General features: G+C 34.3%; 1 protein-coding gene across 1 annotated transcript; it reads left to right on the forward strand.

Moving 5' to 3' along the window:
* Positions 1-5,483: 5,483 nt before the first annotated feature.
* Positions 5,484-13,239, forward strand: LOC133881733 (protein CHROMATIN REMODELING 35-like). Its single transcript, XM_062320750.1, has 7 exons — positions 5,484-5,838; positions 5,920-5,991; positions 6,788-7,344; positions 9,093-9,341; positions 10,299-10,454; positions 11,128-12,857; positions 12,950-13,239. The coding sequence occupies exons 2-7, from the start codon at positions 5,943-5,945 to the stop codon at positions 12,951-12,953; spliced, it is 2,745 nt and encodes a 914-aa protein (XP_062176734.1). The 5' UTR covers positions 5,484-5,838; positions 5,920-5,942; the 3' UTR covers positions 12,954-13,239.
* Positions 13,240-13,434: the final 195 nt, after the last annotated feature.

A 13,434-nucleotide genomic window follows, 5' to 3' on the forward strand; every position in this document is an offset into this window, starting at 1 on the left:
GACAAGACTTTTTATAATAAATCTCTTGCTCGATGGTTGTATATTTGTATGCCCAATTTATGATCTCCCAGCAATAATTAATGCCTATAACCAAATACAGTCCCCCCTCCCCCAGGTTCAATGCATATCAATCTACATCGCTTTATTCCATATGGCAAATTGGCAATTATAATTTGCTAGTTGCAATTAGGGGTGTGCAAAACCCGCAGCACCCGCCCCACCCCGCAACACCCGCCCCACCCCGCCCCGCAGAAGACCGGATTTTCGAGATTTTTTGCGGGTTAGGATCCTAATTTGAGAAATTTATGCGGGGCGGGGCGGGTTGCGGGTTTATACTTTTAAAAAACGCGGGTCCCCGCCCCGCCCCGCCCCGCCCCGCACAAAGGAGGAGAAAAAAATAATAATAATAAAAAAGGGGAAAGAAAGAAAACTAGAAGGCTAGAAGAGGGAATCTCTCTCTTTCTCTTCATCTTCTTCATTTTTTCCTTTTGTTTTAAATTGTTTTGGTTCACTATTATATTTTTGCATGTTTACTAACCAATGGACTGTTATATTTTTGCATGTTTAGTTGTTTACTAACTAGTGGACTCATTTCATTGTGTGAGAAATACAATTTTTATGGTTCAATTTCATGGGATGTTAAAGTGTATACATTTTTATTGTATTGTTATTTGAAATAATCTTTTCATTACTTTTGGAAAAGACAAGAAAATTGATGACATAGAATAGTGAAATATTATAGCTTTTTATTCTTGTCATTTATTCATTATGCTTTGTTGATGGGAGAAAATAGAAATCATGTTTCTTAGAATTTTATCTTATAATTAATAGGACTTTTAGTTTAAAAGGCTAATCCATGAAAAATGTTCTTGAATGGAAATATGAATTTAATTTTTTATTTAAAAAACCAGTATTTTTTTTGAATTTTTTATTTTTTACAAAATAAAATCAAAATTACGTAAATGCCACTCAAAATACCCGCCCCGCCCCGCAATCCCCGCCCCGCGCGAACCCTCCCCGCAGTGAACCGCCCCGCACGGTTACTCTTTAATAAGTGTGGTTTGCGGGTTGGAAATTTCCAACCCGCAAAGGTGCGGGGCGGGGCCAAAAAATGCGGAAACCCGCCCCACCCCGCCCCATGCCCACCCCTAGTTGCAATACAAGAATTGGGATTAAGCTGCCTAGGACCCAACCCCCTTGTTATTAGATTATTCAAATTACGTGTAATTTGGACGGTCTATTCGAGGGTTATCTGGTTCTTAATATCATTATAGTTATATCGTATATAATAGGGTTAAATACATATTTGCCCCATGTACTTTACGACCTTTATTTTTTGCTCCCTCAGTTTCAATTTTTATCAAATTTGGTACCTGTGGTATATGAAAAGACGGAAATGGCACCTCCGTCTGATTTTCTGTCCAAAACTAACATCCACCCACGTCATTGGGTACCTAAAAATTTGAAGCCCAGAACCCAATTCTTTACACATCGTTTCCAACAACATCCAAACAACAACATGACAGAAAATGCCGTGGATGAACGTTAGTTTTGGACGGAAAATCAGACGGAGGTACCATTTCTGTCTTTTCATATACCACAGGTACCAAAATTGATAAAAAGTGAAACTGATGGGGTAAAAAATAAATGTCGTAAAGCACATGGGGCAAATATGTATTTAACCCTATATAATATATATAAACTAAACAATATATTTTGTTTGTTAAATTTTTTTTTCCGCCCTTACGTTCTCTTCTTTTTGTTCTTTTTTTGAAAAAAATAACATTATTAAAAAAAAAATTAAAATACAAAACATTCACAATTATTTTTTAATTTTATGTCACATCGAACCACTTGTTAAAAAAAATATACCAAAAAGCATTAATACACTATTTTTCTTCTTTTTGGTCTGTCAAATCTATGGGCTACACAACACCTTCTAAAATCTCCTTCTTAATTTGTTGACCATCCGGATTCGAATCTCAAAAGGCAATATTGTACGATTGATGCTTTATCTATTATTTTGTTATATCTTTTAAATACTATTTTTTTAATTATTTTTTATCTTTCTTCAATTTAATTCCAATATATTTTTTTTGAACGATAAGTATTTTTTTTTTTTTGAACATGATCAATTTTTATTTGAATAATTATTTGTTATAAAGTCAATTAAATTTTTGTTCTTATATGAGGTGGTTCGCTTGAATGCGACATTAAAATAACAAATATAGATTTTGTCATATAAACATACTCTAATATACAATTTTTCAGATTTATAAATATATTACAATATTGTTATGGCGTAAATGAGTTTTTGTGAAAGATAGGAGAGGAGAGAGAGAAAGAGAGTGAAATAAAAAACTTAAAAAAAAAACATATTAAAAAAATAGATAATTGCACCATTGGTCCCTATGGTATGTCATAATTATCTTTTACTCCCTGTAATTAAAAAAGTTCATGGGAGGTCATTATGATAAGCAATAATTACAAATCGATTCTTATAGTCAAATTTTGTTAGATTTTTTGACAGATTCTGTTAAATGCCACGTCAGTGTCACGTCAAACTAATAAGATGGCGATACGTGTCCATCTGAATAAAAAAATATAAATTTATTAAAAAATATATAAATAAACTTTTTTGGGGAGGGGTGGCCGCGGCCTCCCCAAAGGCTGATGGCCACCCCTATAAATTTATATTTTTTATTCAGATTGACACATGTCGCCATCTTATTGGTTTGACGTAACGCTGACTTGACATTTAATAGAATCTGTCAAAAAATTTAACGAAATTTGACTACAGAGATCGATTTGTAATTATTGATTACCACAAGGACCTCCCATTAACTTTTTAAACCATAAAGAGTGAATTGTAATTATGGTATACAACAGGGACCAATAGTGCAATTATCCATAAAAAAAATAGGGATAATTGCACCGTTGGTCCCTGTGGTATACCATAATTATTTTTTACTCCCTATGGTTTAAAAAGTTCATGGGAAGTCTTCGTGATATGCAATAATTACAAATCGATCTCTGGCGTCAAATTCTGTTAAAATTTTTAACAGATTCCGTCAAATGCCACGTCAGCGACACGTGTCGCCAATAAGATGGCGACACGTGTCTACCGTAATAAAAATATATAAATTTATTAAAAAATAAATAAAAATACTTATTCTTTTTTTAAAAAACAAAAAAAAAAAAGCTAAAGGAGCCGGCCACCCCAGGCCACTGGGGGTGGTCGCGCGCCACCCCTTGCCGTCGCGCCAGTGGCTGGGGGCGGCCAGGCCACCCCCAAAGGGGTGGTCGGCCCCTTCGACTTTTTTTTTTTTTAATTTTTTTAAAAAAAATAAGTATTTTTATTTTTTTTAATAAATTTATATTTTTTTATTACGGTGGACACGTGTCGCCATATTATTGGCGACATGTGTCGCTGATGTGACATTTGACGGAATCTGTTAAAAATTTTAACAGAATTTGACGTCAGGGATCGATTTGTAATTATTGCATATCATGAGGATCTCCCATTAACTTTTAAAACCATAGGGAGTGAAAAATAATTATGGTATACCACAGGGACCAACGGTGCAATTATCCCAAAAAAATAGATGCATGTTGCACTATTCACAAATGCATTTTGCGTTTGATTTACATAATCAGATTGATGGACATTTTAGTGAATTGGTTAGCCATTTTAGCCTAAATGTGAAAATGGCTAAGCTATTGGAAATAATTTTGAAATTAAAATGTAATTTCTAGCATTACTCTTACTTATCAAAAATAAAAAAAAATCCTAGCATTACTCTTTAATTGGATAAAGAATGAAATAGATAAAAAATAAATAAATGAAAAACTAGAGCTACACCCTCAATCTACCATTCAATTTGTAGTGTCGACAGAAATTTCATATAAACCGATTAGTATAAAAATTCAAACAAACCATATATAAGATTGACATGTGTCACTTAGTATGTGTGTAGCACATGTTTTAATAACATGTGCTTCTCACATGTTTTTTTTTAATAACATTAATTAAAAAAAATGTGATTTTTATATGCTTAAAATACACATGTCACTCTTATATGTAGATTGTATAAAATTTTCTACAAACCGATTTGTAGGAAATTACTGTCATTTTGTTAATGTATCATGCTAATCTACCATTCCTAAAAAGACCAAATGGTATAATGTTCAGAGTTACAATAAATCCCTAATAAACTAAGTCACAGGTATAAGGGATAGAGTTTCCTCTACCAAGATAAAATCAGACTCAGACCATTACATAATAGTTTTATAAATTGGATTGAAAAAAAACTCTTCAAACCCCATTTGAATGAAATTTTAGTCCTGAACTAAGTAGGGTGCTAACCTAATTTCCCTGATGTTAGGATACAAATTTCCCTTCAAATTAGATTGAATAAATTTTATCCAACTTAATTTATAAAATTGCCTTGTGTTTCTTAGTATTTGATAAGCACATGATTTTTTAATTAGCATGCTTAGGAGACATATGGCATTCTATAAATTAGGTTGAAGGAAATTTTCATCCGGTATGTTATTCCTAATCCAATGCTAAGATTACTCTTTAATCAGGGACATCCAAACACGATCCAAACTTGTGGGACTCGAGAAGCACTTCACTCCTCATGTTAAAAGTTTTTTTTTTTATTTTTTTTATTTATTTTATTTTATTTTTTTTCGGTGGCTAACTTGAGAAGCCACTTGAAATTCGTAAAGCCAACTAATATAAAATAAATGTAATAAATATATATAAAGAGTATAATTACTTATTATTAATTGTGCCGTACTCACTGGAGAATTAATAGGAGTTATCTTATGATTAAGATTAAAATTCACGGGCTGTTTGTATAATAAAACAAAGGAAAAAAATACACATGCCCCCCTTCAACTACCACTCATTGTCAATGTGCCCACAAACTATTAATCGTATCAATATCCTTCCACTAAACTGTCAAACAATGTCAATGTCTTTCAATAAAAAAATCACCCTTCATAAAATTATAAAAAATCTTAACATTATTTATATATATATATATATATTTAAAATTTTGTTTGATATAATTTTCAGTTTGGCCACCTCATCGGATTTCATTTTTCTCGTTTTTCTTTTAATTTTTTAAAAAAGTTGTTTTTTTTTTTTTTTTCAATCTTTCAAATATTTTTTTAAAAAAAGTTATCAAAATTTATTTATTTATTTTCCTTCGAATTTATTAGGATATATTTGTTTTATTGAAATTCTTTTACGGTTATTTTTTTTTTATTTGGTTGGGTTTAGCCGTTTAGGGAAGATATTGATAATTTTTTTATAGTTTAAGGGGAATATAGGGAAATATTGATATAATTAATAATTTAGAGCACATCGACAAAAAAATAATAATAATAATTTGAAGGGGTAGGTATACTTTTTCCTAAAAAAATATATTCATAAAATGGCTCTTTGTATTTCACTCACTATTTTCATTTTACTTGAATGGAGAGAAGTCAGACGACGGTGATATCCACAAAAGAGTTTTCAGCGCCGCTTTTTCAATCCCCGTTGGTCAGAAACACCACCAATCAAGCTCCTCCGCCACGAGCTGACTCACACTTTTAACCCGTCTGAGCGTAAAACACACTATTCTCTCTCTCTTGGCGTTACTTTCCATTCTGAGCACCGACAAAGAAATAGTCACAGGGTTTCAACACGACGTCGTTTACTCTCTCTCGCTCTATGACTGCGTTTTAGAGAGAGAGAGAGGGGAGAAGCGAGCCCTCCCAGACTGCGAAGCAAATGCGAGCCAAAATTCTCGCTCTAATTGAAGCTTCAATTGAAAATTTAGGGTTTTTTTTCTGTGTCTCAATCTTTTATTTTTTAAATTTTTAGGTAACAAATAAAGTAACGCCCTCTTTCTCTTTGCTCAGCGTATTCTCGAATTTGGCGAGTCATGGAGCCAGCAATTGAAGTGCTGCCGAGTAATCACACCGCTCTGAATGGTATACTCTCTCTCTCTCTCTGTGCATGGTTTAGTTTCTTTTGCTTATTTGCATTTACGTAAATTTGGACCTGTTAAGCACCGTTTATTTAGTTTAGTTGTTTGGTTTGTACAGTGCGTGGAGTTGGAGACAATTATTCTGTTTTACATTATTTTGGGGGTAATGTTTTCTGAATATACTGGTTTCTTAAGCCTTATAGTCAAATAGTGACAGTTTGGTTTATAGAACAATGTGAAATCACAGGTGTTTGGGGGTGTTTTTGAAAAAACTGGCGGTTTCACATTTTTGCGCAGTAAGCAAGGGAGTGCGTTTTTAAAAGCGCATGGTTTTAAAGACTTACCTGCGTTTATAGATTTTACCAAACGCTTAATTGTGTTTTTTTGAAAAAAATCATGTTTTCATTAAATACATGTTGAAATCGCTATTTTTCAGACTGCACGTTTTGAAGCCAAACATACACTTAGATTAAAATATATTAAGGAATTAGCTTTTGTGAACTAGAAACATATAAAGATTGTTGAAGAAAAGAAATTTTTTGTCTTTTTTGCAATCTTCCAAATTTGTTTTGTTTCAATTGCAATGCCATTTATCAAATTTGAGAACTACTCAATATTTGGATTTTGATCTTGTTTGAAAAGGAGCGCTTATGGTTTTTGCACATAATAATTTCCCTCCTCTCCCCCTGGCACTTGTAGTTTTCCCAAGTTATAATCTGCCCCAAAAAAAGCCTGGTGATTTTTGACGTTTAAACTTAGGAGTCGCTGATTTTGATTTGTTATGTTTGTACATGTGATAGTTCAAACAATACAATCTGTATCGAGACCAGCGTTTTATTATCAAAGGGCACATAAAAGAGTGAAGTTATCTGGTAACAGAAAAGATTGTGATAGCACGACCTTCTCTACAATTGTGCGTAATGATATTGAAGAGAAGAAACCGAAGACCTCTCTGGAAGTTATTGATTATGGTGATCCATTTGCTATCCCCAACTTGCTGGAGAGGTTAGACTGTGGTAAATATGGAAGTGTTACAAAAGAGATGGAAGACCTTGTCGCTCAAAACATGCAGACGCTGAACCCGTATTTCGCAAAGTATCCCATGCTTTTCAATACATTCTTGGAAGCGGAAAAGAACCAGAGTAAAGAGGTTTCAAAAGAAGCTAAATGTTTGTCGGATAATAATGTCATTGATTTGGAGGATGACCGTGTTGCTGATAACGTTCTAGCAGTATCACATCCTGTTGTAGTTATTGACTCGGATGATGAAGACAATGGAAATCAGAGTCATTTTGTTCCTTTTCAGGAGGTTGTCTTGCCAAGACCAGCTGGACAATTTCTTATGAAGGACTTTTTGGTAAGTCTGCCCTGCATTTGTAATCATGGAGTTGCATGCTTAAGGATACAGACATGAATATAATGACACACACAGACACACAATGGCAAACTACAAGCATTAGATTCAATTTTGAGTCTTTATTTAATCCAATTTTTAGAAATTTTTATTACTTTGAAAATTTGGTTTTGCTACTGAAGTGAAACTATTATTATTTAAAATATAATATTTGGTTCTTTGAATATAGAAAAGGCTGATTGGAGTAAGGATATTAGAACTAAGCCTTAGGCTAGCATGTATGTAAAAGCTCAGCACTATAATTCCTCATGTTTTTGCAAAATAGAAACATAATATAAATATTTATAGACACGTGTCTACAAAAAGTCAATGTTTTTGCAATTTATGCTTTCTTCACCACAGTTTTTCATTTTTTTAATATAATAAGTGGATTTACTAGAATTGGGTTGCAGCATCTCAAATGCATGAGATTTGTAATTTATTTTAGCTGTTTTCAACTAATATACTTGTTTCCTAGTATTAATTGATTTGCCTAATTAATTTACTTATAAAAAGAAATGATGATTCTAATTAATTTATAATATAGTTGTAAGCTGGTCGATTTCTTTCACTATGTGGGTGAAATATAGTGAAAACTAAGCCCAAAAGCAGTTTACGCGCTTTATTAGTGATTACAATTTTTTTTTTTTTTTTTTCCAAAAAAAATTATTTTAACATGCACGCATATTACCTACCATGAGATGATGGTATGATGCAATATGCCCTGTGTAAGCAACAGTTTTGGTGTGAAGAAGTTTTTGTATCGGTGAAGTTTATACATACAATATGTAACAGAGCTGATGTGATGCCTTTGCATTTCCTTATCATGACGACCTGCTCATTTAGGATCTTTCAATGTGTCATCTTTGATTGTGGGGCATCCATTATGGTTTGTATTGGGTTGGATTAGTGCAAATATTTGCTCAAGCATGATGACCAGGCCCAGTAGCAGACTAAAGATACATTTGCAACCATGAGCCGAAGTCCAATGTATTATGAGAAATGTTAGGGGTACCAAATTTTTAACCAAGAGATGGGTACCAAGATGATGTAGAGCTTATTTATTGGGGATGATCAAAACAATTAATAAAAATAAATACTATGGGTACCAATGAATAAGCTCTAACATTTTCTTGGTACCCATCTCTTGGTAAAAGATTTGGTACCTCTAGCATTTCTAATGTATTATTTCCTGTTCATCTATATGAAGCCTACTAGTCAATCTTGACTTTATATCTTTGTTCAGGCAATGTAAACCTGTTCTTGGCTTCCAGCCGGATTGTAGCTTATATTCAGACCACTTCACTCCAAGAATAATTTAATAACCAGTTGTATACCGTGGATTTGGAATGTGTGTGTGTGTGTGTTAATGATCTAGTTTTGTTTCCTTTTTTCTTTCTCCTTATGTTTCTTTTTGGTAAGTCTTTTTCCTTGTGGTTTCTTTTCTTAGTTTATACAGATTATGTAAGTAATGTTATGCTTCGTTTCTTAGTTCAATGCATAAATTTCATTTCATCCCATCTCCAATATATTGGATGTTATCCGGTTGTTGTTAGCATACGCAAATTTGATAGTTAGAATCCTCAGTATAACATGATATATTTATCATATTATTTTCTTATGAAAAGACAATTTTTTTTTTCTTCCAGAATTTCATAATTTGTGTAATTGTTCTGATAATGTTTTCATCTTATCCTTGCAATTATTTGTAGGATTGCAATGTTCTACATATTCACCCTGGAAGATCTCAACATAGTCACTCTGCAAAGGGTGGAGCTCAACGTAGTCACTCTGCAAAGGGTGGAGCTCAACATGCAGAAGCAAGTGGTGAGCCTGAAATCAAGAAAGAGAAAGGTGTTTATGTTGGCGTAGAAGAGGAAGATGATCATCGGACTGATACTGAAGATGATGGTCTGGGAGATATTTGGAAGGAGATGACAATGGCGTTAGAATGTTCAAAGGTATTTAAAGTATACTCATTGTCAGTAAGAGTGACATGGTTTTTCGTTATTATTGTATTCATTCATTTTTATTTTCTCCAAAATGAGATGGATCTAGTTTGTTTATCCTTTCCTTTGTGTGGATTGTGCCAGAACTCTTTGCTTCAATGCCTTGGTTAACAGCTTGGCATATATTTCATAAAGTAAGTTTTTGGGATTGTTGAATTAAACAACTTGGTGGTTAAGTATGAAGTTGGATTTTGGGTATACTATTGATATTTGTTAGGGATGCTTACATAGATTTGTATGTGACTTCCTCTTCTGTTTGGATTGTGAGTTGCTATTAGCATGTTTCACAAATACCGTTTGGAAATTTAAGAGAGTGGTGGATTAAATGTTAACGACAAGATTTTCAGGTTGACTTTAGTCACCGTGGTGATTTTCATAGGTGTAGACTGAAGAAGATGATTTGGCCAATGCATCTTGTAAAATATCTTTCTGCAGATAAGTCATTGCCAGTTGATTCTGCTAGATGATGTCATTACTGTAGCTAAAACTGTATGTTAATTGCTGGTATTTTAAACACACTTCAAGTTTTTCTTTGTTTGAACCTTATTTCCTGTCCTTTTCTTAGTTATCTTTATATTGCGCGAGTTTTCTAGTTTTTCTTATTATATGTTTATATTCTGGTTCTTAAAAGTAGAAATTTTATGTAATTTTGGAATGACCACTTAACTACAAAGTTCTGCCCATTATTATGCTTTGAAATCGACTCAACCAAATCCTGAAAATCTATTTCCAATTTGAGGTGTATGTTTTAAATTACTGAAAAATCAGAAAATGGTCACATCATTGTCTAACCGCGTGAAAGACTGGGGAACCATTATTATTATTATTATTTTATGTGTGAAATATTTATGTAAATGACTTTACATTATTGAGTATGATATTAATTTTAATCTTATTCTGCTTTCATAGGATGTTCTTGTAGATCCTTCATCTGATGAACAAGTGAGAGGAGGGGAGGATTGTGATCATTCTTTTGTCTTAAAGGACGATATTGGATATGTTTGTCGCATATGTGGGGTCATTGATAGAGGGATTGAGACCATATTTGAGTTCCAGTACAATAAGGTGAGGTTTTCTGTTGGTGCATTTATTCAATTTTCTTTTTACTGTACTCTAATTTTCTAATTTGTCTGCATGGAATTGCACTATTTGCATAGAACTAAAACTGCAATTGGGCATTCCAACTGGTGGTCAATTTTGGTATTTTTTTTCTTCCTTTTTTTGCATTTAATATTTAACTACTTGCATTATAGTTGCTGTTACTTTTATGATAAAGGTTCTCCTTAATAGGGGGTTTCTCTTGTACATTTTGTGTATTAGGGTTGTGCTCCTTTGTGCTTTCTAATTTTTTTTTATCAGTAAATTTAGTCTTATTGAAAGTATAAGGCGCCCCTAAGTACTTTCTAATAAGATTGAATTTCTAATAAAAAAATTATGATATAAGTTGATCCATTCATTAATGCTCAACAAGTAAATCTGGGTATATTAACCCCAAGGGGTCTCAATTGGCTGAGGATCATACCTCATAAAGCGGAGGATACTAGTTCGAATTTCCCATTCTCCTCACCTTGGGGCCAATTACTTATTAAAAAAAAAAAAAAGGAGAGTAAATCTGGGCATACATATTTGTTCTGGAATTAAAGTCATCAGTAAATGGATATGCTTGAACCGATATTGGGAAATTTTGATGCCTTATTAACAAATTGTCTTCTTTTCATTACTTTCCTTTTCATTCCAGGTCAAAAGGAGTACCCGAACTTACATGCCTGATTCTCGGAATGCTAAAGACAAAGAGTCATCTGAGATGGTTGGAGTTAAATTTTCTGAAGATGGTGTGACGGTAACTGAAATTTCTGCCCATCCAAGGCATACAAAGCAAATGAAACCTCATCAAGTGGAGGGTTTCAATTTTCTTGTCAGGAACTTGGTGGGTGATAATCCTGGGGGCTGTATCTTGGCCCATGCTCCTGGATCTGGGAAGACATTTATGATAATCAGTTTTGTGCAAAGTTTCCTTGGAAAGTATCCACATGCTAGACCTCTAGTCGTGCTTCCTAAAGGAATCTTGACAACATGGAAAAAGGAGTTCCAACGATGGCAGGTAGAGGATATTCCACTGTATGATTTTTATACTGTCAAAGCAGATAATCGATCTCAACAACTGGAGGTGTTGAAACAGTGGGTAGAGCATAAGAGTATCCTTTTTTTAGGGTACAAACAATTCTCAACAATTATTTGTGACAATGGAACCAGCAACACCTCTGCTTCATGTCAAGAGATACTTCTTAAGGCTCCTTCAATTCTTGTCCTGGACGAAGGGCACACTCCTAGAAATGAGAACACTGATGTGTTACAGTCTCTTGCAAAAGTACAGACACCTAGAAAAGTTGTACTCTCTGGAACCCTTTATCAAAATCATGTCAAAGAGGTGTTCAATATTTTGAACCTTGTCCGACCAAAGTTTTTGGGGTTGGAAACCTCACGAGCTGTTGTCAAGCGCATAATGAGTAGAGTAGATATACCGGGTATGAAAAGGCAGTTCTATGACTTGGTTGAACACACTTTACAGAAGGACAAAGATTTTAGAAGGAAAGTGGCTGTCATACAAGATTTGCGTGAGATGACCAGCAAGGTCCTTCACTATTATAAAGGAGACTTCCTGGATGAGCTTCCTGGTCTTGTTGATTTCACTGTAGTACTGAACCTCAGTTCCAGACAGAAGCATGAAGCTGAGAAATTAAAGAAGTTGGCGAGGAAGTTTAAGATAAGTTCTGTTGGCAGTGCTGTCTATCTTCACCCAAAACTGAATTCTGTCTCTGAGAATAATGCCCTAGCTGATCATATTGTGGATGAGATGTTAGAGACATTAGATGTCAAAGATGGAGTGAAGGGGAAATTCTTTCTTAATATGCTTAATTTGTGTGAGTCAGCTGGAGAGAAGCTGCTGGTTTTCAGTCAGTACCTCCTGCCCTTGAAATTTCTAGAGAGATTAGCAGTGAAGGCGAAGGGTTGGAGTACTGGAAGAGAAATCTTTGTGATTTCAGGTGAATCAAGTTCTCAGCATCGTGAATGGTCCATGGAGCAGTTCAACAATTCTCCTGTTGCTAAAGTCTTCTTTGGCTCGATCAAGGCGTGTGGGGAGGGTATATCTTTGGTTGGGGCATCCCGCATAATAATTCTCGATGTTCATCTTAATCCGTCAGTGACTCGCCAAGCAATAGGTCGTGCATTTCGGCCGGGGCAAACGAAGAGAGTGTTTGCATATAGATTGGTAGCTGCTGATTCACCTGAAGAGGTAGATCACAACACTTGCTTCAAGAAGGAATTAATTTCGAAGATGTGGTTCGAATGGAATCAGTATTGTGGTTATCAAGATTTTGAAGTGGAGACGGTTGACGTGAAAGAGTGTGGCGATCTCTTCTTGGAAAGTCCACTGTTAGGAGAAGATGTAAAGGTTCTGTACAGAAGGTTAGTATGCAAATTCATCGTCATCAACTGTCATGATCATGTATGAAAATTAAACTGTTCTGCCCTAACTTTTATTCTGTTTACTTTTTTAGGTAGTTCCTAGCATCATTCTAATGCTGAGCAATGTAGTTGGCTGAAGTATTCTCAATTCTATCTGGCTGAGTGAGAATCTTCATCTGTTCATGCTTAGTTATGTATCCTGGTTCGGAAAACTTCAGGACAACAGTTTTGTAAATCCATTTTGGACTGGTTTTCCCGACTTTGCTTGCTGGGAAGGGAAGTTTCTGTATAGCATACCTCATCCAATCAGATGCTTAATTGGGGGTGACAATTTCTTGTTGCCAGGATGAATTTTAATTTTAATTTTTTTTTTCCTATTCAATATTGGGAAAGGGTTACAAAAGGAAACAAACAAGAGGGGGTAGGCTCCTCAACCCAAACAGGAAGTACATTGCTATGATAAAAAATAATAATAATAATAATAAAAAATAACTAGAAATTGGTCATAACATGACTTGGTCCAAGAAATGGGCCGTCCTGAGAGACGCTTGAAGATGAAGACCACGAGAAAGCCTGC

The sequence above is a fragment of the Alnus glutinosa genome, chromosome 11 (genome assembly GCF_958979055.1).
Source record: "Alnus glutinosa chromosome 11, dhAlnGlut1.1, whole genome shotgun sequence".
NCBI classification, from domain to species: Eukaryota; Viridiplantae; Streptophyta; class Magnoliopsida; order Fagales; family Betulaceae; genus Alnus; species Alnus glutinosa.

Bases quoted from the DNA above. Each gene is read 5' to 3' on its own strand.
- LOC133881733 (XM_062320750.1), top strand. From the start codon at position 5,943: ATGGAGCCAGCAATTGAAGTGCTGCCGAGTAATCACACCGCTCTGAAT. The intron at 5,992-6,787 runs GTATACTCTCTC...TACATGTGATAG, and splicing joins TAATCACACCGCTCTGAATG to TTCAAACAATACAATCTGTA. The intron at 9,342-10,298 runs GTATTTAAAGTA...CTGCTTTCATAG, and splicing joins TGGCGTTAGAATGTTCAAAG to GATGTTCTTGTAGATCCTTC.